This window comes from Periophthalmus magnuspinnatus, chromosome 7, assembly GCF_009829125.3.
Source record: "Periophthalmus magnuspinnatus isolate fPerMag1 chromosome 7, fPerMag1.2.pri, whole genome shotgun sequence".
NCBI classification, from domain to species: Eukaryota; Metazoa; Chordata; class Actinopteri; order Gobiiformes; family Gobiidae; genus Periophthalmus; species Periophthalmus magnuspinnatus.
In genome coordinates this window covers 12,283,468-12,305,532 of record NC_047132.1, presented here as the reverse complement: position 1 = coordinate 12,305,532, position 22,065 = coordinate 12,283,468, and the positions used below count along the sequence as shown (strand labels likewise).

At 40.9% G+C, this 22,065-nt stretch overlaps 1 protein-coding gene across 1 annotated transcript in view; it reads right to left on the bottom strand.

Moving 5' to 3' along the window:
- flna (filamin A, alpha (actin binding protein 280)) overlaps nucleotides 1-22,065 on the bottom strand; it is an 81,304-nt gene that overhangs the window by 2,674 nt on the left and 56,565 nt on the right. The window contains 19 exon segments of the mRNA XM_055223270.1: nucleotides 342-536; nucleotides 1,171-1,389; nucleotides 1,917-2,093; nucleotides 2,375-2,507; nucleotides 4,233-4,348; nucleotides 4,751-4,888; nucleotides 7,068-7,334; nucleotides 8,262-8,384; nucleotides 8,529-8,681; nucleotides 9,581-9,784; nucleotides 10,656-10,817; nucleotides 11,244-11,417; nucleotides 12,019-12,147; nucleotides 13,442-13,582; nucleotides 14,056-14,155; nucleotides 15,761-15,835; nucleotides 17,115-17,362; nucleotides 19,333-19,356; nucleotides 21,653-21,842. Of these exon segments, the coding sequence (XP_055079245.1) occupies nucleotides 342-536; nucleotides 1,171-1,389; nucleotides 1,917-2,093; nucleotides 2,375-2,507; nucleotides 4,233-4,348; nucleotides 4,751-4,888; nucleotides 7,068-7,334; nucleotides 8,262-8,384; nucleotides 8,529-8,681; nucleotides 9,581-9,784; nucleotides 10,656-10,817; nucleotides 11,244-11,417; nucleotides 12,019-12,147; nucleotides 13,442-13,582; nucleotides 14,056-14,155; nucleotides 15,761-15,835; nucleotides 17,115-17,362; nucleotides 19,333-19,356; nucleotides 21,653-21,842 (2,968 nt within the window).

Genomic DNA, 22,065 nt, shown 5'->3' with positions numbered 1-22,065 from the left:
GATCACATGGTAAGATTAATTATACTACCATGAATTTGTGATGAAAATATAATTCTATTATTTAAAAAGGAGCATTTCATCATTTATGGCATCAAAATTGGTATGGAGTATGGAGCATATTCCTTAGTATCGTAATAGACTGAAATATTAGTATAATTTTAATAAAAATATAATATATAAATGCAGCCAGTCTTGAAAGCAGTGTGTCCAGGTCATTCAACAATTTCTGCATCGCCCTCTGGTGGTCATTCAGGATTCATAAAACCATAGTTACATTAGTACCTACGTTCCAGGCATGACTTTAAATTCATTATGAAATACAATGGAACAGCGTCCCATACCGGCTTTGCTGCAGTCCACACTGAAGCTGTTCTTCTGCCCGATGAAGCCCTTGGTCAGGCCCTGCCCTTTAGCCACCACTCGGCTGGCGTCGGAGGAAGTGGGCGGAGCCTGGGAGCAGCTGATGGAGCGGGTCAGGGGGTCCACCATCACAGAGGACGTCTCGTGCATACTGTGGCTCGACACCAACTTAGAACCTGCACAGGGGTCAGCATTTGGTCATTTGATTTGTCTGGAATATGTCACTATAGAACTGCTTAGAATGTCTGACTATGGCTCAGACCTGGACGACTGAGGGATTACACAAAGAAAAACTCAAATCTGTCAACTGAACAAGAAGTTGTAGGAGTGAAGAGGTTTGGCTGCTCATCCAAGCCGCTTCTTCAGTTCTGGTCAGCTCACTGTTGGACACTGCCTTATCTGAAAGGAGGAGATAACTACACTGAAGTATGTTAGTTTCGGTGTAGCAAGCTCCTCCGCTCAGATGGATATAAGGCATTGTCCACCAGAACTGAAGAAGCAGCTTGGGTGAGCTTCGAAATGTCTTTAAATCTGTCAACTACACAAAAGTGAAGGGTGTGAGTGTAGGAGTCTTTTTTGTTGTTGTTACTTTTTAATTGATTTATTATTTATTTTTTACTCTGCTTGGAATATTCTATTTGACATCCATCCATGCTGGTTTTGGGCTTCTGTAATGTTTTATATGATCTTGTGCGTTTGTTTCGTTTCTCTGCTTGTACTGTATTTAAAACAGGGCGCCCATGCTGTCATTGGGTTCCCCTGTAAAAATAAATAATCCAGAAGAAAGAAGCCGCCCTTTGGCTGACTCACCGGTGATCTTGGCCTTGAAGGGGCTGCCTACGATGTGATATGGACCCCCGTATTTGATGGAGATCAGGTAGTTCCCGGGGGCCATGGGGGTGTAGGTGACCCTGTACCCCTCAGTGCACTCCACACAGTCCATCTTCACCTTCGACGGTCCATCTATGGTCACTGCTAAAGCCCCAGAGCCGGCCTTACACGTGTTCACAACAAACTCACACGCCGTGCCTGAGGTTTGAAAGAGGAATTAAGATAAGACAACCTCACATGTCACTTTCATATTCCATTGTTGTGTCTTAATTATCAAAAATCAGATACTAAAACTAGTATCGAAACTAGATCCTCATTTGAGCAGGTAGCGATACTACAAAAGCCCCATTCACAGCACAAAAATGAACCTTTCCTGAATATCTTTAGAATGATCTTGAGCTGTATCAGAACAAGTATAAGACACATAGACTAGTATACAGCCATGGACCACTATGAACCTACTGGACACTGAGGGATTACACAGATAAGGCCACATGGGAATAGAAAAAAACAAGACTAAACTAGGACTAAAGCAGGACTCTCAGTGACTCCTGTAGGTTCTACTTGCATGCCTCTGCTTCATTTGACTTCCTGCTCCTTCTGACCCCATGCTCCCCTCCATCTGACCCTCTCCTCTGCTCCATCTGATCCCCTGCACCTTCTGCCCCTCTTCTCTGTATCCTCTGCTCCTTCTGACCCTCTCCTCTCACTACACAAGGACTTACCGGTGGTTCCTCCCTCCAGTCCGGGCCCATAAGCGGACACCATTCCCGGGTCTCCAGCCTGTCCGGTCTCTCCCACTCGGATCTTAAAAGGACTTCCCGGGATGTGGCTGCCGTTAAACTTGACGTCGATCAGGTACAAGCCGTTCTCTCTGGGGATGAACCGCACTGCGTACTTATCTGAAAGAACAGGATTACACTGAGAAAACTGACAATCTTAAGAATAAGCAAAAGAGCCTAAATATTTTCTCTTTGAGTGACTAGCCAATAACTCCTGAAATATAAATGATCTCCTCACGATGTAAAACTAATTCATGTTCTTCAATTATCTACTCAAAACCAAGATTAGTCACTACCTTGATGTTGGGTCACTACCTTGGTGACTCCCAGGGGGAGTAAACACCAGGGGGACTTAAACCAGGAGGTCTAAACCAGATCTATCTCTTAATGTTGGTCAGTACCTTGGTCTATCTCAGTGACGGCGCAGTCTTCCAGAGCTCCAGAGGGGCTGTGGACCTTGGCGTCAATCACTCCTTTAGCTCCGTTCAGACTCACAGCGAAGGACGCAGGCTGGTTCACCTTCAGACCAGACTCCTGCTCCAAAAACACACTTGCATCATCAACACCAGAGCCACCATTTCAACTGTTTACGAGGAGATTAAAGGAGATGCATTATGCAAAATCTCCTTTAAGCCCTTACTGTTGAAACCCATTTTTTTCTCTAAAACCCCCAAGTAAATGACCTCGAGTTCAAACTGAGGCTGTGTCTGAACCTTTTGGAGCACAGACAAAATCTCTTTGTGAAGCTGAGGCTCTGTAGTTTTGGCCTCCAATCTCGTTATAAGCGTTGCATTATAAGAGTGAGGTCTACTCAGTGTCTGGTTTATTCTCATTATAAGCATTCAATCTCATAAGTTGATACACAGAGGAACATCAGATTTCAAATTCAATTTTTTTTAAAAATGTACCGATAGGTTCAGCTGGTGTCTGGAGGGATCACCTGGAGGACAGTAGATTGGTTCATTGATTTGTGCATTTGCTTTGATAATTCCCATGTCAAAGTTGACTCATCTCTCACTAAAAACGAGATTTTGTAATTAGGGATTCCGCCTAGACTTTTACCTATTAAAATTTTATATATATATATATATATAAAATTTTTGAGTTATTTTTTTATTTGTGGGTTTAGGGTGCAGACTTCCGGAGAACAAAATGTAACATTATAATATCTTCTAATCCTGTTAGTTCTGTAGTTGAGCATAAACGTTTCCTTTAATACAAATAAATGGTCTGTTTTACAGTTACAGTTATTAGTTAGTTTCCTTACCTGGAGGCCGCTAAAAGGGCTAAAGAGGAGGGCTGCAAGTGGAGAAAGATTTAGTGCAAGTTTGAGGAGCAATGTGAACAGAACACTGAAAAAAACATTAAAGCAATAATATGTAACTTTCTGGAGGTGGCACATCACCTTCATGATTCCATGGAAATACAAAGTTTCCATAAGAATGAAACGGTTCAGCTGTTTCATCCCTAATTTTCTTGTTGTGATTCTTACACTTTTAAAAATGTGAGTGAGTAACAGAAGAAAAAGGACAGATGCAGCCCATGTGGCGCCTCTTTAGCCCTTTAGCGCCCCCTGTCTGTGAGATGAGGAGCTGTTGGGAGCCTTTAGAATGAGACACGAGTCGCACACACAGTCCGATGATTCTGAGGCCTCTCGGAGCAACAGTGCAGCAGCAGCTACAGATAAGCCTGAGACTAACGTTAAGCTAACACTGCTAACACCAACATGTGTTTGCTACTATGGGGAACAAGTGATTAAAGGTTTTAAAAGTTGGATATTTTGTTCAATATAAATATTAAATATAAATGTGCGTATGATATATAGAGAATATGGACTCAATTTTCTCTAGAACATTCCAAGTCCCTGGTTTAGTTCATGTGTCCCTGCTGGAGAACTGCAGTACTTAATTGGGTCTCGTGCATTAACCCAGAGGTTGGAGGATCAATTCCCGCTCTGACAAACTCCTTGTGTCTTTAAGCAAGACACTTCACCCACGTTATCAGCTATGAATGAGGTGTGTGTGAGTGTTGGAGGTATCAGTCTGTCTGTACCACCACTGAATGTGGAGTGAATGAATGACACAGTATGTGCTACACTGTCTGAAAGGCTTCAAAAAGCCTGTAAAAGCACATTAAAATAATGCCTTGCAGTTGTAACCAGAATTTAACCAGAATTCTTCAATAACAGTGCTGCTGCCTGCTGTCCCGAGTGCGGCCTGTAGGGGCGCTCTTGGATGTGTGTTCGTCTCAGAATCTCACCTGAAGACTGGCAACAGTGAGTCTGCGAGCATCATCTGAGGGGGAGGAGACTGGAACGACGAAGGGACTGTCGGGAATGTGCTCATCATTAAAGCGGATGGACACCTCGTAGTCTCCTGTAGGGGGCGCAGTGAGACAGATATATAAACAGAGATACACAAACACATGAGCAGGGACAGAGACAGGTGCACATTTAATATGTAAATTAGATCAGAGTCTGTAGTCCTGCAGGTTCAGGTGAGATCAAGAAAGCATCAGGCAAAATACTAATGGGACAACTGGCCCAGAAACAATAATGAAACTTTATGTTGGCCCAGTTTTAAGTGTTGCTTGACTTAAGGAAAAATTACATTAAACATAATTTCCCCACATTAGAGCTGAAAAAGCTGCAGCAGCCCTCATTTTAAAACAACTTAACAGATAAAGCAAATACCTGGATAAAAGTACATTTGTAAAGTCCACTTCTTCATTTTAAATACATGCATTCTGAGAGTCCTGTGTAAATCTTGTGTCCTCACCAGGCTCCTGTACAACGTAGGACACTCCGCTAGACCCGTCCTTTCTGTCCTCAAATGAGATCTCTGCTTTACTTGGACCCTCCACCGCAATGCTCAGACCTCCGGCTCCTGCCTCTCTGGTCCAGATACTGAACTCGGCTAAAGACGGGGACAGACAGGGGCAGACAGGGTTAGGTACAGACAGGTTTAAAGCCCCTACTTACCCCATACTCACCCTTCTGTAATAGATAATGTTATGTCATGGCAAATCACCATTTCATAATTTCAAAAATATAAATATAAACCAGGACTAAACCAGGCAGTAAAAAGAAAATCTTTAAGCAAAACAGTAATAATTGGCCTCAACCTCACTGTTAGAGATAAAATTGGAGAGAAAGTACTGACGCTGAGGTTTTTGCAGAGTGATGCTAAAAATCAATATTTAAAGGTGAATAAATTCTGTCAGATCAGGCAGTGGACAGGGAGCTGAGAGCGGATGTCTCTGACAAACTGTTTTGAGAAAGGGAGATGTTTGCATCTCAATGCTAATGCTAATGCTAATGCTAATCTTGAGGCATATATTAAAACAGCACAAACTGAATTGTTTAAAGATTACCCGATTGTTTTTCGATTACATCAAATTTTAATTAGGTTGTGTATTTTATATTTTAACAACCTAATTAATATCTAATTAAGATTCGCATTAGCAAGACCATAGATAATTAAAGCCGCAAGCGGCATCGAACGGCCCTCGCGGGCTGTGCTTCGCACGACCCGGCACTCCCTACAGGAGGTGCTAATACACCAGTTTTGTCCCTGTTATTGCAGCTTTGGGCTGTACTTGTCACTAAACAAAGTCTACACACAGTGGGAGGACTGATGCACAAAATGCAAAAACATGGGTTTTCCAGGAATCACCATGGCAACACTGTGCAAAATACAAACTTGGCCCACCGGACTTTTTTGACGGGGACGACCTGAAGAATCACTATGTGAAATTTCACATTCCTCAATGAAGCGAATAAGTTGTCATAAGACTTTGAAATGTACGAAAATTTGGAAATTTTCCCATTAGAATAACATAGGCTCTTTCCCGCATCGCCATGGCAACCTAGTGAAAAATATGACTTGGGTCTGATTGACTTTTTTTTAATCAGGATGACATGAAGAGTCATGGTGCCAAATTTCACATTATTCCATGAAACTAATATTGTCCCCATGAATGGGAACAATTGGGAGGTTTCCCATTAGGATAACATTGGCAGTTTGGCGCATCGCCATGGCAACTCGGTGCAAAAAAAACACATGGGTCTGATTGACTTTCTTGATTGGGATGACCCAATAGAATTTTGTGTCACATTTGTATGGAAGGCTGAAAATTTAGTTTTCCCAAATATTAAGAAATGTATTTGTTATTCTGTAGGGGGTGCTGTCATGCTAAATTTATTTCTTTCACAAACAGTAGAAGTAGGCAGGAAAGTTTCACAACTGATTCGAATTTGAGCCAAATCGGACTTTGTATGCGCAAACGGGAACAAATTTTGTAATTTGACAATTGCAAAAATTCAGACGGAATTTTGCGGCTTTGCCGCACGGAAACCATGATAGGCATCATCATAAATTGTATAACTTTTGATGCCCCACTTGTCTAGATGATACAGTGATTTTCAGCCCTGCAGGTAAAGTGCCTTCAGAGGAGTTGATTAAAATGTGATGTCAGCGAAAACGCTGACTTGGCATTTTGGAATTTTCAATCCAAGATGGCCGACTTCCGGTTTGTCAGGGGGTGTGGCCATAATAATATTTTTTGTTTGGCATCAGTTGAATGCGTGTACCAAATTTCATGGCTCAACTTCGCGCACAACTTCGTGAAGATGGTCTATTAGAAGACAGTCTATTGAAGCAATAGGCCCTACACCCTGTATGGGCTCGGGCCTAATAAGAACTCATTATTGACTTTTCTGCCCCACACTTTTCCGTAAATGCACCTAAACCGAGCCGTTTTTGTAGTAGCACTTCCGGTTAAGTGGAAATCCTGTTCCTTTCAATAAAGAATTTGGGAAAAGTTTCGTTGTTAAAATGTTAGATAAAGTAGGTTTGGTTTGTGTCAAATGGTCAATGTTTATGTGCAACAACAAGTCAACACTGTATTTTAAAGCTTCCCAGAGAATTGGTGCAAAGGAGCTGCCAGCGCCCAAGGAAACTTCTGGAATATAGTGAATATTTCCATGTTTGGGATACAGTTGGCTAGCTAGTGCACAGAGCCTATTGACCAACCATAAAAATACCATCATTGCTGCGCTGTTAAAAAGTGTCAGAACCCCCCCATCCTCCTCACCTGGTACTCCAGCCTCAGCCCTCTCCAACCCGGGCCCTCCCGCTCTGACTTTATGGGCCCCTCCTTCTCCCAGGGGCCCCACAGTGAACTGGAATGGGCTCCCGGGAACGTGGGCTCCGTTGTATTTGACAGACACAGTGTGGATGCCGGTTTCCGTGGGGACGAAGCGGATGCAGTACGTGTTATTCTCCCCCTCCATGATCTCGGCTTTGTGGATCTGACCTGAGGGGCTTGTCACCTGGGCCGTCATGTCTGCAATACTGATCTCTGTAGATGGAACAGGACAGGAGGGGTTTAAGTCAAGTCTATTCAGAGAGACTACCAACATAAGCCAGATAAATAAGACTGTATTTTATTATTAATTAATACCATGTTATTGTAAATCTGACCTAATCTAAAAGTTTTAAAAATTCTTTGTAGGTTTTAGGAAAGACATGAAGTTTAACCTAAACCTCCTCCGTAATTAGTTAAGTGACAAAAAGACTGCCAAAGAGCTCACTCTAGAGATGGGACAATAAATTGTTTATCGTGATAAAAAGGGTCGGCAATAATCGTTCAGACATTTTGTATAATTGTGTTAATTGCCAACAAAGATAATTGGCATTATAACCACCCCAATGTGCTGGGGGAAAAAAAAAAAAAAAGACTTATCCACAGGAGGGTAATGGGGGGGGACCTCTTGCCTTAGGCCCCCAAATTTCAGTTGACAGCCCTGCTCATCCAGAATATTCTCCACTAGACCATAGTTTTCACTGATGACAAAGAACAATACTAATCTCTAAACATGCAACTTAAGATACAATTGTAATATAACACATAAGTATTGAAACTTCAAATGAGAATTGATACTACTTTTAGCATTACCTTATGTAACTGCACACAAGATCTACCACAGGGGCTGTCCACTACATTTTACTGCCACACACAGACAGTCCGGCAAATAGTAAAAGAAAAACTCTGTCACTGGACAAAAGGTGTAGGAGTGTTCTGATCAGATTACTGCTGGACACTGCCTTATATCTGTCTGATGGGAGGCGCTAGCTACACTAAAGTACGCTTCACTCCTACAACTTTTTGTCCAGTGACAGATTTGAATTTTTCTTTTACTATGTGTAATCCCCCAGTGGTCCAGGTATGAGCCAGAGTGTTCTACAAACATGAAACAGATCTTTTACATATGAAACAATTTTGTACCTGGGATCTTGAGGCTCAGGTCGCACTGGCTCCCCACGTTGGCCACAGAAGCAGCTCTCCTCTTTCTGGTGATGCTCTCCTTCATCCTCCCCTCTCCGGTGACCTTCACTGTGAATGCGCTGCCTATAAACACAGACCCAAGAGGAGTTGAGGATGATGTAAGCGTAAGAGGATAAACCAGGACAGAACCAGGACCAAGACCAAAGTGTCAGTTTTATGTGGGACCATACTCTGGACTAAGACCCTGAGCCGTCTGCAGACTCTGACCTGGGACGTGCTGGTCAGCGAACTTGATGTTGATGATGTAATTGCCGGGCTCTGTGGGGCAGTAGGTCACTTTACAGGTGCCGTCCTCCTGGTCCTCTGTGTTGATGTCCACTTTACTGGGGCCTTCGATGGACAAGCTCAGGCCTCCATAACCTGTGCACATAACGCATATGAGCTCACAATACAATACACATATATGAGCTCACAATACCCCATTCACACATGCAGCCAGACCCGGGAATTGACCTGCATTTTGCCAAAACAGGGTCATGTGTGAAGCCAGACAAATAAGATCCACAAAAGTTTAATCTCATCATTAAGCTTGGACATTTCTTTCAAAATAGAGCCCTCCATTTGAGATCAAGACATCAAATTTGTGATAACAACCAATTTCCCAGGTAAATTACTATGAATATGCAGGGAATGTTTATGTGTGAATAAAGTCAGAAAATTATTGGGTTTCCTAGTTACAATACTAGCAATGTGCAAAAGGCTAAAGTTAGCTAGTTATATTTAAGTATCTTTAATGAGGACTAAAATATGTCTCAATATCGAAATCATTAAATCTTTTCCATATAAAGTCCATGAACTGTATATAAATACACATAGCTAACCTGCTAGGCACCATGTTCCAAATAGGAAGTGATCTTGGGTGTACTTCTGGCTTCTTCAAATCTGGCTGCTATTAGACTCGTCATTTTGGTCTTAAAATGTTCGTATTAACCCACTCTACATGATCCTGGAGTTTTTAATTCACTATTGTGGCCGTAATTCAAGATATGAACATTAACAGAAAAATCAGGCAGCTACTTTCCCTGAAGTCACACCCACTGGCATTAGCAACAGATTTGATTGACAGTGTTGCTAAGCTCCCGCTCCCTGCCAAACCAGCAGTGGGGCGAGAAGGGGCATTACCTTCAACAGCCTCGCTCCAGATTGGCTCTTTGATTACCATGATACTTGCGGTTTAAATTCCTAATATACAACTCGGCTCCAAATTGCCACTGGAAACGACTCATGAAGCTAATGACACTGCAGTTTGTGTTATTTACCAGCGTCTGTGGTGTCGATGATGAACTCGGCAGGCTCAAATGTCCTGGCCTCGCTCAGGCCCTGTCCAGTGACCCGCACACGAGTCGCGTCTCCGATTTCGGATGCCTTAATTGTCACGGCGATGGGGCTGCTGGGAATGTGGCGTCCGTTCTTCTTGATGTTCACCAGATGCTCCCCAATCTCCTTTGGCACAAATGAGATTCCTATAAAACATGGACAGAAAGGGTGAGTTAATATGTTTTCACGATGCCAAAATTTCAAACTCTATTTCGATACTAAGGAATAGACTCAATACCGATACTAAATAGTAAAACCCCTCTTTCTTCAGACAATAGTAGAGTTCATTTCGGTCCTGTGAATGGGACTTCTTAGTACCAATACCTGCGAAAATTTAGCATCTAGTTCCGATATTAATTTTCTTCTAGTCGCGGGTCCATTACTAACCTTCTTTGCCTGGAACATTCCACAGTATGGCATTAAACTAATCTATCTTGCATGTATTATTTTTTACTGTCAAAAATATCTTGAAAAACATTTATTCTGTGTGTGCTTGCTGGCCTTCACAGATCGGACTGTAACTTGGCCTGGATGAAAAACCTGCTTGTCTCCATGAAGATTTAATGCCATATACTGTGTAACATTCCATGCAAACTAATAACATCTCTCCATGGAGGCAAGCAGATGGTGGACCCTGTAGTGCTGAAAGTGCTGAAATGTATTTAAATATGTACTTTTAAATTTGGATGATCTGGAGTAAGTAGTCATTTTGTTAATTGAATTGTCTTAGAGGCTTAAAAGCTTATTATGTTAAAATCATTTCACTGTCATATAAACCTTTAGTTTAGACTTCTTTTCAGGATCTTGACAATTTAAATAAATAATAAATAAAAATAAATATAGTTTACTGGACCAGAACAGGAGTGAGCAAAAACCAAAATGAACATCTATTTGACTTTGGCCGAGACTCATTAACTAATAAACTAGAGTTTGATTCTTTGATGCACAGAACCTTGTATTAATATTATTCAAGTTTATACATTTAAACAGATATGGAGGGAGAGTTCTCTTCCTCACCGACGTGTCCATTGCGCAGCATCTTGAGGAGGCAGGGCTCCTCTCGGCCAGAGGGCGTGGTCAGAGACGCGGTCAGCTGACTCAGGTCCAGCTCCCCAATGTCCAGAGGGATGTCTGCTGCCGAGCCCACCTTCAGCTGGGACATGCGCATAGAGTCATCGCCTGGGAACAAGAAGAGATTAATATTATATAAGCAGTAACAAACCAGAGTCATCATCTGAGAAACAGGTTTAGCATTTAACAGCACGTAACTTAAACATTAATGTTCCACCATAATGAAGTTTGGCTTTGGTTTACCTTCACATGGCACATTACATTACGTTAAATGAACCACTAACCTGTTTTAAATAGTATTTATTACTTTCTACTGTTAACATTTTTTTTTTTTTTTTTTTAAAACACAGAGCATCTTGTGATGTTTGAAAAAAATTGACCATTTGCCTGTTTTTTCCACCACAAAAAACTACTACAAACTGAAGGAAAAAACAACTTTTTATGTTACATGTACATCAACAGAGTCACATAAAACTGTCCATACAGTGGCTTACTGAAGATGGGGAGGGGCAGTGGTGAAGGGGAGGGGCTTACCGGTGATCCTGGCGGCGAATGGGCTCCCGGGGATGTGCTTGTCGTTGTATTTGACCAGGATGTTGTAGTCTCCGGGCAGGACAGGGAGGTAGGACACAGTACAGGTACCGTCCTGATTGTCCACACAGCTGATGTCAGCTTTAGATGGACCCTCCACAGCCAGAGACAGGCCTCCTACACAAGAACACTTCAGTTTAAACCTCTCAAACACAGGATCAGGGGACACATTTGATCTATAACAGAATATTAGTTTAAATTTGAGTATAATATGTTATAAAGCTAACAAAACTAATATGCCAACAGCACACTTCCTGGTTCTCAGATGATAAACGCATCTCATAATTCGATGGAGACAGCACAGTGGACTCATTTTGCCCAATGTCTCCAGGCCAGCTTCATTCACAGTGTCACTGACTTTAAAGCTGCACACACCACATGCTCACGTGATGAGCATTTATTTCTTCAACAATGAACAAACAAACCTATTTTTTTCTCAATTACATGAACAAAAATCAGGTACAACCCCAGCCCCCATGACGTTAGTCGCCTTACCCTTGAACATGTGCAAAACCAGTCTAAAAAATGTAGAAAATGATCCATATTGATACTTTTGAGGGTCTGATACAAACTTGAGTTTCTTGAGTTTTCAAACCATCTTGAAAGTATTTAGCAGTGTTCACTAATGTGCGCATTGTGCTGCCAAGGTAACTGCTCAACATTACGCCATAGACTGCCTCTTTAAAGTAATTTGCCCCCATGATGTTAGTGGCCTTACCCTCTCCAGCGTCTTTCGTGTCCACTGTGAACACGGCCGGTTTGTTAACTGTTCCATGGATCAGGCCTGGTCCGTAGGCACTGACGTTCCCACTGTTCATGTAATCCACAAAGAACTGCAGCGGGCTCCCTGTCACATAAGAGGAAAAGCGGGTTCAGTCGGAATCATTAGTTCTGTCCTTAAAGAGTTTGTAAACAAAAACATTTCAACTTTCAGACTGAACGCAAAAGTAAAGTGGAACGTATATGGTCCCAATGGACAAACTGGAATTTCGTCCATTGGGATCAAATATGTTCACCTCAGAATTTGAATAAAATATGAAAAAATCCACAGTAGCTTTTGATTGTCATACACGGGACATTTACAATTGTATTTTACATGATTTGCCTATTTAATGAGATTATAATAGACACTATGATGGCATTTTTGATGAAGGCAGAAACCTGATTCTTCTGATACAGATACATTTCAGACTTTACCACAATTTATACGATTTGAGAGGCTTGAATACAATTTTGAGGCTAGAAATAAGTTTTACACAGGACATTAAAGGGTCCATCCTCAGGGGCAGTGCCAGATATTTTTGGTTGGAGGAGCTATGAGGTTGCACCAAGCCCCGCAGCCTAAACATTGCCGCCCATTGAAGTCGATGAAGTTGGGCGGTGCTCAATGTAGCATGTCAGTAGTTTAGCCTTTAGTGGATGGGTACATCCAGCCCTGCCCCATCCATCAACTATGTGCCCCCTATGAGACTTTGATTAGCTGATTGACAAATATTAGCGCAATCAGAGCTTGAGTTTAGCTTGAGCAAAGTGTAGCCGAAGCTAACGATTAAAAAGCATTTTTTAAAGACAACAGACAGATTTTGAACTGAGAAAAAGTCTATCATCTGAAAATAGTAAAAAATTGCCACAAAATTGGACCTTTGTGAAAGCTGTAGGTGCCCTGTCAGTCCCTGGCAGCTCCTGTCACCTGCACATGAGCAGTTTGTGATTGCACTGCAGAGAAATCCTTTCTGGACAGGATTTTTTTTTTTTGTAGTACCAATGACTGGCCACTAACCCAACTTGAGAAAGCTCTAAGTAGAAATTCACTATCCAGTTATTTTAATAGGCTCATGGGGTGCTCACTAATATTATTTAGCCTTTTATGGACATGAGCACAGCCCCTCCCCCTACCATATTTGAGTCGCTGTTTTAAACCAGTTTAAAGTGTAGTATAGTGATTTATAAAAAGCTAATATGGATTTTTTAAAAGTTTTTTTTAAATCAAGATTGGATGTGTCTCCAAATGGGGCAAAAGTCTTTGGGGGAGCTATGAGGGAGCATTGGCCATTCTACGGGAGAATGGTGCCCCCTCAACCGCCCCATGGCACCGCCCCTGTCTATTCGTCATGTTTTTGCTGACATTTTGAAGTCTGTACCTGGGATGTGGATTCCGTCGTACTTGATGTCCATCTCGTGCAGTCCAGCCTCTACGGGAGCATACTTCACTGTCACCGTTCCATCTTTGTTGTCCAAGATCTCGGGTTTGGCCACTTTACCGGACGGCATCCTGACCTCGCCTTCAAAACGCACGGTGACATTATGAGAAGTATGAAACATTATATGGACACCAGCTAAACTAATACATTTTATTAATACAGCATTTTCTAAACATTCAAAAATTAACATCAAAATGTACAAGGATTTTCGGATTATATTATATTTTCAGAGTATTGCAATTAGATTTATGTTTAAAAAGTCGGATTCTGTTCAAAGTTCACATTTTAAACCCTTTCAGGAGCATTAACATTTGAGAGAAGACTGAAATTTGAACTGCTAAACTAATACAAGAATCCCATGTATTTCAGAACATGTTTGTAGAGGTCTAAACTACAGAGTGACAAGCTTTTGCAAAGTTCTTTATGAAATTCACACACCAAGAACTTTTGTTCAGTGGTGAACAAGTTAAAATTTGTAGATTGACCTGGGGGGAACCTGTTTAGTAGTTTAGTATATCAAAGTTTGACTTCAGTTTTTTTCCCCCCTGTTTTACCTGTGATCTCCCCCTTCTGGATGGTGAAAGGAATGACCAGATCGAACGGCCTGAGTCCAGCCACGTCCATCCCATTCATCCCCATTGGGCGGTCGGTTGCCTTGGAACAAAAAATACATAAATGTAAAAATAAACACAAAATAGTTCCATCTATGAAAATGATGAGTGAAAACAAGCTCCTAAGACATAATGAAGCAAAACATGAACAGACGATGGAGTTAATATTCACTTTGTAATAACCACACACTGTTCAGGATCAGAAACACATTTTTATAAACCAGCCCTCATCAATAGATAATGATTATAAAGAGGGGATATTTTACGTCTATGGGGTATTAACTAACATATTTAAATCACCAGGTTTCCTTTTATTGTTTCGAAAATGCTATATTCACCCAAAACAATGTATTAAAATATTTTATAAACTTCACTTTTGTTTTTGATACTCTGGCAGGGAGAGCAAAGGGAGGGGAGACTCAGTCACTCCCCATTCAGAGCTCTATCACAACACCATTAGCTGCATTTCCACTAATTAAACTACAGCACATCAAATCAGGTTTGTCAAATTTCTGTGTAGAGTTTTGTATCATGTTTTTGTATATTTATGGAGAATTGTCATGTAGGGGCATGGGTGACGTAGACTTGTGGGTGGAGCCTTGTACAGGATCTTACAGAACAGTTCAAATAGGGCCTGAGAGATCACTAGATTACTCAAACATGCATGGACGACATCTCAAGCCTCTTCAGCCATGTTTTATACGGGGGAACGTTGGTAGAAAGCCAAATGAAAACAAGATTTTGTATAAGACCCCTCTTTAATCCCTAAACTAATGTTTAGTAAATGCTTTATTAATGCTTAACAGTGAGTAGTTATTATAAAATGTAACTGATGACTGTGGTGATGAAACATGAGGATGACATGAGATGAACCAGAAAAGACAAACCCGGGAGCCATTTTGTACAATGTGAAGCCAGCGCCCACATTATCGATGAGGGTTCAAAATGGCCGCTTCTCTGTCCTATGAGTTAAGACGTGGAGCAGGGCGGTGTCCATGAGTTTAAGAAATCCACTAAAGGATTCATTAAATGCACGAATATGACATACAGGAGACATATTATGATGTATAAAGTTATTAGATATAATGGCCATGTGTATGAACCTGTGTGTCTCTCAGTATATGGACAGGCCTCATTGAAAAAACCTTCAGAATTCACTCACTGACCTGCTGAGGCTGCTGGGGTTTAGGGAGAGAACATTCAGATCAGAGAGAGGCATTTTAAGTTTTAACCAACTGTATTTCAGCTCCGGAACTGGCAACACAAATGAGTCATGTGAGGCTCATTCTGCTTTCTGATTGGATAACCGTCTGGACATGATGGCAAAGTTATTTTTTAGATTAGCATCTATATAGCATTAGAAAAGTTATATTTGATTTGAACACCTTTATGTCATTTCTGCTGAGCATAATACGTCTCCTTAAAAACAAAAACACCAGGGTGGACACTGAACACAGAAGAGACATGATTGAGATGAGGGACGATGGTAGGACACAGATGGAGGAGGACGGTGGCGGAGGACCGTGGAGGAGGGTGGGAGGAGGGTAGAAGGAGGGGGAAGGAGGGAGGATGGCAAAGGAAGGAGGAGAATGGAAGCAGAGGGAGGAGGGAGGGTGGAGGAGGGAGGAGGAGAGGTTTTGTCTTGTACCCAGGGTTGCTGAGCGTAGTACTGGGGGATTTGGTTCTGCTGAAGAAGAGGGTCAGACGGCGCTCCCTCCAGTGCCTGTACAGTCCAGCATGGGGCAGTAAGGAGAGGTCAGACACAATAATACAGGGTATAAAAGGGTAAAACTGGCTTCAGGGGTGTCAGAGAACTCTAGCTGTTTGTTACAAACATATTGAATTTAAATGTACTTTTTTCTCTTAAAACTGTTTGCTAATAACTTAAAGGAAATATGCCATATCATCCAATCAAATATTTCATTTTCTGCATGATGGAAATTGTGTTTAGAAAGATCAAATATTTTCCAGAGTTACTAATGTAACTACAGTTCTATGAAACCCCCCTGACCGCATCTTCGGTGGTCAGAAGGGATGAAATGGAACCTAAATTCCATTTCTTTATATTTTGGCAGCAAAGCATTATGAGTATGGATCTCTACAAAGAAAGTATATAGTTGAAAATATAAAAGATCAAAATAAGTACACATATTTGAAATATTTAGTTTGTGATGGACTTGACCATTACTGAGCCTACTTTGTTTTTGTCCTCTTTGGGTTAGTCCAATTTTAGCCCTAGTTTGAACCTAGTTTAAAACTCAGGGACTGAGCTGGTAGTGACAGCCCTCAGTCCCAGTTATCTTGGCCTACGTCATCAGAGGTATAATACTCCCTACAACAAAAGTATAGTTACACTCAACTAGACAACACTATCCCAGTGTGTTGCGGGTTCTCCTGCGTTTGAAACATAGACTGTATAAAGAAGTGGACTAAGTGAGTGTGACGTCACCCACAGCGCTTGGCTCCAGTCAAATGAACTCATCGAGGTTAGAGCAGTTATAGGGGTGAATTTAGAGCCGAGTTTCCGCTCCAACTGCTGGTTTTGCGGGGAGTGGGTTTGATTGACAGAATTGCTAACGCTAGTGGGAGCGACTTCAGGGAAAGAAGTCATCTGATTTGACTGTTATTAATGTTCATATCTCAATTTATTCATTTATTGGTTTATTTGACAGGGACAGTGTACATTAATAGCATTGCTGCAAATGCAACAGAATTAGCCAAAAGGCTATTTTTCATCTGTTCCCATTTATTGACAAAATAGCTCCCTTCCTATTTGGAACGCAGCGGCTAGCTGGTTAGCTATGTCCATTTATATACATCAGTCTATAGTTAGAATCCCAGCCTCATGCATCTTCTCTTCAACTTTTTTGCACAATTTTTTTTATTTTATGGTAGAATAAATTGTAATGGTCTGAGAGTTGAACAGTTCCCATAGTCTGCTCACTGCTCAACTGATTTTACCGTTTACATTTATTTAGTTTGTATAAGGCTAATCTGCTCACCGTGACTTGGAAGGGACTGTTGGGAATGTGCTCTCCCCCGAAGCGCACGCAGATCACGTACTCTCCAGGCTGTGGCGCTGTGTAGAAGATGTCGAATGTCCCGTCCTCGTTCTCCACCACGTCAACGTCCAGCTCGGCGCCCTCCGGTGTGAACACGCTACAGGTGACCTTCCCTTTGCCCGCGGCCTTGGCGTCCACCGTGATCACCGTCTGCTCGCCGATCTGGATGGTCGGGCCGACTCCTGCCCCTAGGGGAGGAAGGGGGGAGGGCGGGTGAGGAGGCTGTGCTATATACCATTATGATGAGCTAAAGCAGTTAAAATGACTTCACTTTACACTTTTCCCCATGACATGTGTTGAATTATAGGGCTGGGTATCTGATCGAATTTTGATTAAGATAGAGATCCAGTCATTTATGATCAGCTTGGGTGTTTTTAAAGGCCCCATATTATTCCATTTTCTGCTCTATGTTATGTTATTTCCTCATCACAAACAGACCTGGAGTTTTGTTTTGTTTCATTCACACATGTTTAACATGTTTACTTTGGAGATGTAGACACACTAATAAAGGGTTTCTCCAACATGTGTGAATGAAACAAAACACAACTCCAGTGTGTTTTTGAGGCGGTAACAGCATTAGAACATGACTTAAAGCTCACAGGAGTCAGTATAGGACCTTTAAAAATCTGTATTGTTTATGTTTAGGGAATTGATACTGAAAACCACTTTTAGTTTTTCAAAAGAAAAAAAACCAATTTAATAGAAAATCAAGATCAATATCAGGAAAAAAGGTGGCTTTTTTGGCCCATGGCCCAGATCCATGTGGAAATGTGTTTGATTATATAGATTTATTTTGATTTTGTTACATAAAAATACTCAAATCCATTCATTCATTCATTTCACACCTAATGTTTGAATAGTTTTGACTCATCTGAAGATGATTAATACATATATGAACCTAAAACGAGTCAAAACTATGGCTTCAACATTCAAGTCATTTTAACTCAACAAAATAAATGCAAAAACTAATTTTGACTTTAGTCCTGTTTGGAGCATGCACAGAGCCACACAGAACAGGCCCGCATCAGCTGGATGTAGGATGTCAGGATTTAATTCATTACAATTTTGAGAATTATAGAGTAATAATGAAAAAAAAAAAAAAATCATAATTATTATTATAATACCATTAAAAGTTAAAAAAAAAAAGTTAACTGTGGTTCTATGAATCCCCTGTGGCAGGGGCTCGTGCTTAAAACATTTAAAGATGGTGGATTCAGTCCATTAGGCAGCTTAAGTGAAATTAAGATTTTAGTTTGTCATGATTGGCCACATGGATGAAACAAATCACAAAAAATGAGTTACAGATGTAACTATGGTTCTATGAATCCCATATGGAAGCACTCAACGATCCCCTGTGCAAAAGGAGTCAAATAGAACCAAAGAAAATGTCTAACACATTTGGTGAATTCTGACATCCTCACCCAGCTGGATGAGTTTGTTACGTCCATAATATTACTACATCTGTTATTATTGACATGTAGCTACTCAAGCTAACGCTAAATGAGCCATTCCACCATGCCATTAAACCTGCAGTTAGTCCATTAGTCTGACCAATAAAAATGAACCATTTCAGGAGGTGAATGAGATTAGACAGACGGGCTCGATGCTTCGTGCTGCCATCGTCCATGCTAAAAGAGCACTGCAAATAAGGAAGAGCTAGAGTCTGTGGAAAAGACTTCAAATATTAATCAAACCAATTTGACTAACGGGAGTAATGTGGATTTGTTCATGTTTACATTTTGGTTCTCAAATCGTCCGATCAAAGAAAGAGCCAGATCTGACGACTAAAACCAGTTTGTAATAAATCAAAAAGTTCTCTCTGATCTCATGTGTCCACAGTGTGTGACGCAACTGACTCCTTCGTGCAGTTGGGATGGTTACACAGTTTTAAATCAGTGACTATGTGCAGATTCAAAATCTGACTACTATACAATTTTTGGAGTTCAAGTTGAGTGGAGTCAAAACCCCTCTCAAAACAAATGAACACTTTTGTGTTGGTTATAAAAAAAAAAAAAAAAAAAAAAAAAAAAAAAAAAAAAAAAAACATACTGTGGCTTTAAATAAACTACTCAAATTCTAGCCATGCACCTCTAGATTTTCCTTTTTGCAGTGAAATGGAAAAAAAAATGAAATAAAAACATTGGTAGAAAAGTCTTACCTAAACCGTGACCTCCGATTGACACTGAGCATAGGAACGGTGAGAAGCAGCGCAGCAAAAACACAGTGACAAAAGACAGTCAGCAGGGGCAGCGGTGAGCGGGCAGTCACTGTGCTCCGAAACACTTGGATCAACAAACCAACAAACCATGTGTGGGGGGAGGGAGGGGGTGAAGCGAACGGGGGCAAAAACAACGCAATTAAACAAGTTCAAATGGCTGAAAAAAAATTAAGAGACTTTTCAGAGATTTTAACCATAATCGTTAATTGGTTTTCCTTCTATTTCAACCAGTTCAAGATGTATTTTGGGGTTGTCAAAAGCATTGAAAACCAGATACTAATTGATGCTAAAACTTGTATTGGAACTAGATACTAATTTGAGCAGGTATCCATACTAAAAAAGTCACATTCACAGGACAGAAATAAGTCTTTCCTGAATAGCTTTAGAATGGAACCTACTGGACAACTATGTGTCTTATACTTGTTAAAGATACAGCTCAAGATCATGGTGGTCCATGGGCGTATACTAGTCTGGGGATAAGGCCGCATGAAAAAACAAAGTACGCACATTTGTACAATTATATCTTATTGTCTAAAGAAATTGTTTTAATTAGCATTGTGGTATAGGAATTAGGGATGGGACGATAAACAATAATATTGTTCATCGTGATTAAAAAAAAAGGGGTGACAAACATTCATGGCACTTTTATATAATCGTGATAATCATCAGGGAAAAGTACTTTCGGACACAATGTCCATTATCTTTGTTGGCAATCTCCTCTAGATCACCGTTTTCACTTATAACAAAGCACAATACTACAGTTGTTTAAATATGGAACCTATTCATAATATTAAAAATTATAATTATCCATATCCAGAACATTTTTAAACTGTCAGCAACAATAATTACCTTGATATAATCGCAATTATTTTGGCCATTATAATCGTGACACTAAATTCCAATGTGCCTATATGCCTCATCGGAATCAGTATCAAGTATCAAATACATAGGTTTTAACTACACAGCCGACACAAGCACATTATGTCTGCTTTAAACTGAAGAGCCATCTTGATTTGACAAGTCAGATGGAACAATTCGTTTTCTCATTTCTTGTGAAAGTACATGCTTATTTGGGCATTGTAGTTAAAATGTCTTTAAATAATATACAATTCTTAAGCCGTTTGAACCTTTTTAAAGATGGTTGTTTTTGCAGTGAGGGGGCGTTGATGGGAGGAGGAGTGTCAGAGGAGCACAGCGTGAATCAAACCAGAGCAAAAACAGGAGCAGCCAGTGCCCAAAACCAGGACTTAAACTGGCTACGGGTCAAGCTACATCCACATAGTCATATTAAAACTGTACAGCTGCAGTTAAAGCCCCACTGCGGAACATTCCAGGCAAAGAAATAACAGCGTCTATCACCAGAGCAAGTTACAAGTCATGTCCAGGGAAAGGCAAGCCAGCTCGCAGCAAGAATGCATGATTTTCAAAGATATTTACCAAAAATAAAAACACCCGAAATTAAACGAATGTTTTCGTTTTTGTCTCATTTATTGGTTGAAATGTTACGCAGTGGGGCTTTAAGGATATCAACAGATTAGCATAAACATGGATTGTATTTTTTCATTGCATTTAATATGTATGTTAGTGATGGGCGTAATGACAGATAATGACCAGTAGGACCACCCACTCCTCCGATTGGTCAGTCTATGTTGTGCTCTGAGTGACAGGTGGATATAACCAATCACAGTGAAGTATCAACTCCCTGGAGAAGTAGATGGTCTAGTTTGCTCTTAAAGGAAAAGTATGTTGGATTATTTAAATTTTCATAAACATGACCCATCTGTGTGCTCAGATATGAGGTAAACAAATCAAATATTAGTAAAACTATAAGAATAAATCAACAATGTAATTGTTAATTGAAAAACACTGGGCATAAAGCCTCCTATGTGTCTCACATTTGGGTTTTCAGTTCCAATGCTAGAATCCAGTTGGTTTAAGCCTAAAATGCCTCTCTGATCTGAATGGTCATTACTTAAATCCCAGCACTTGCAGCCAGTCATAACTCAGTGCGAGTGCCGTCTGCAGGTTAAGGCTCTGGGCACATGGGGTCAGTTGTGAGTTTAATGCCCTTGTTAAAGCCGAGCGCAGGCCACATACAGTTCCTTTAAGATATATTTTTAAACTATAAAGGAGTCATAATATAAAAATTTTTGACCGACCCTTACAATCACCCACCACCAACATACAGACATGAACCAAACTAGTCCTGTGAGCATTTATTTAAACAGACAGACTTATCCAGACCAAACCCGTCTCGTACCTGTGACCATGCACTTGCTGGCGTCGCCAGTGGGCAGGGCGCGGATCCGGTAGGGAGAATACGGGATCTCGTCTCCTCCGTATTTAATGAGGATGGTGTAACGTCCGGTCATGTCCGGCACGTATGAGACCAGATACGTGCCGTCGTGGTTGTCTCTGATCTCTGCCTTTTTGGGCTTCCCCTCTGGGTCCTGAGATCAAAGGAGAGACGAGGTCAATGTAGGACTATGTTATATACTTCTACTAAAGGCACACTATGTAACTTTGTTGGTTGAAGGTCTGCTACCTCGTTTCCATGTAGATATGTTTAATGTTTCACAGTATGGCATCAAAGCAGTAGCGATAAAAACATCTTGCAATGAAAACCCCTGTAATTCAATAAATGCATTTTTTTTTCTTTAAGAATTTTTTTTT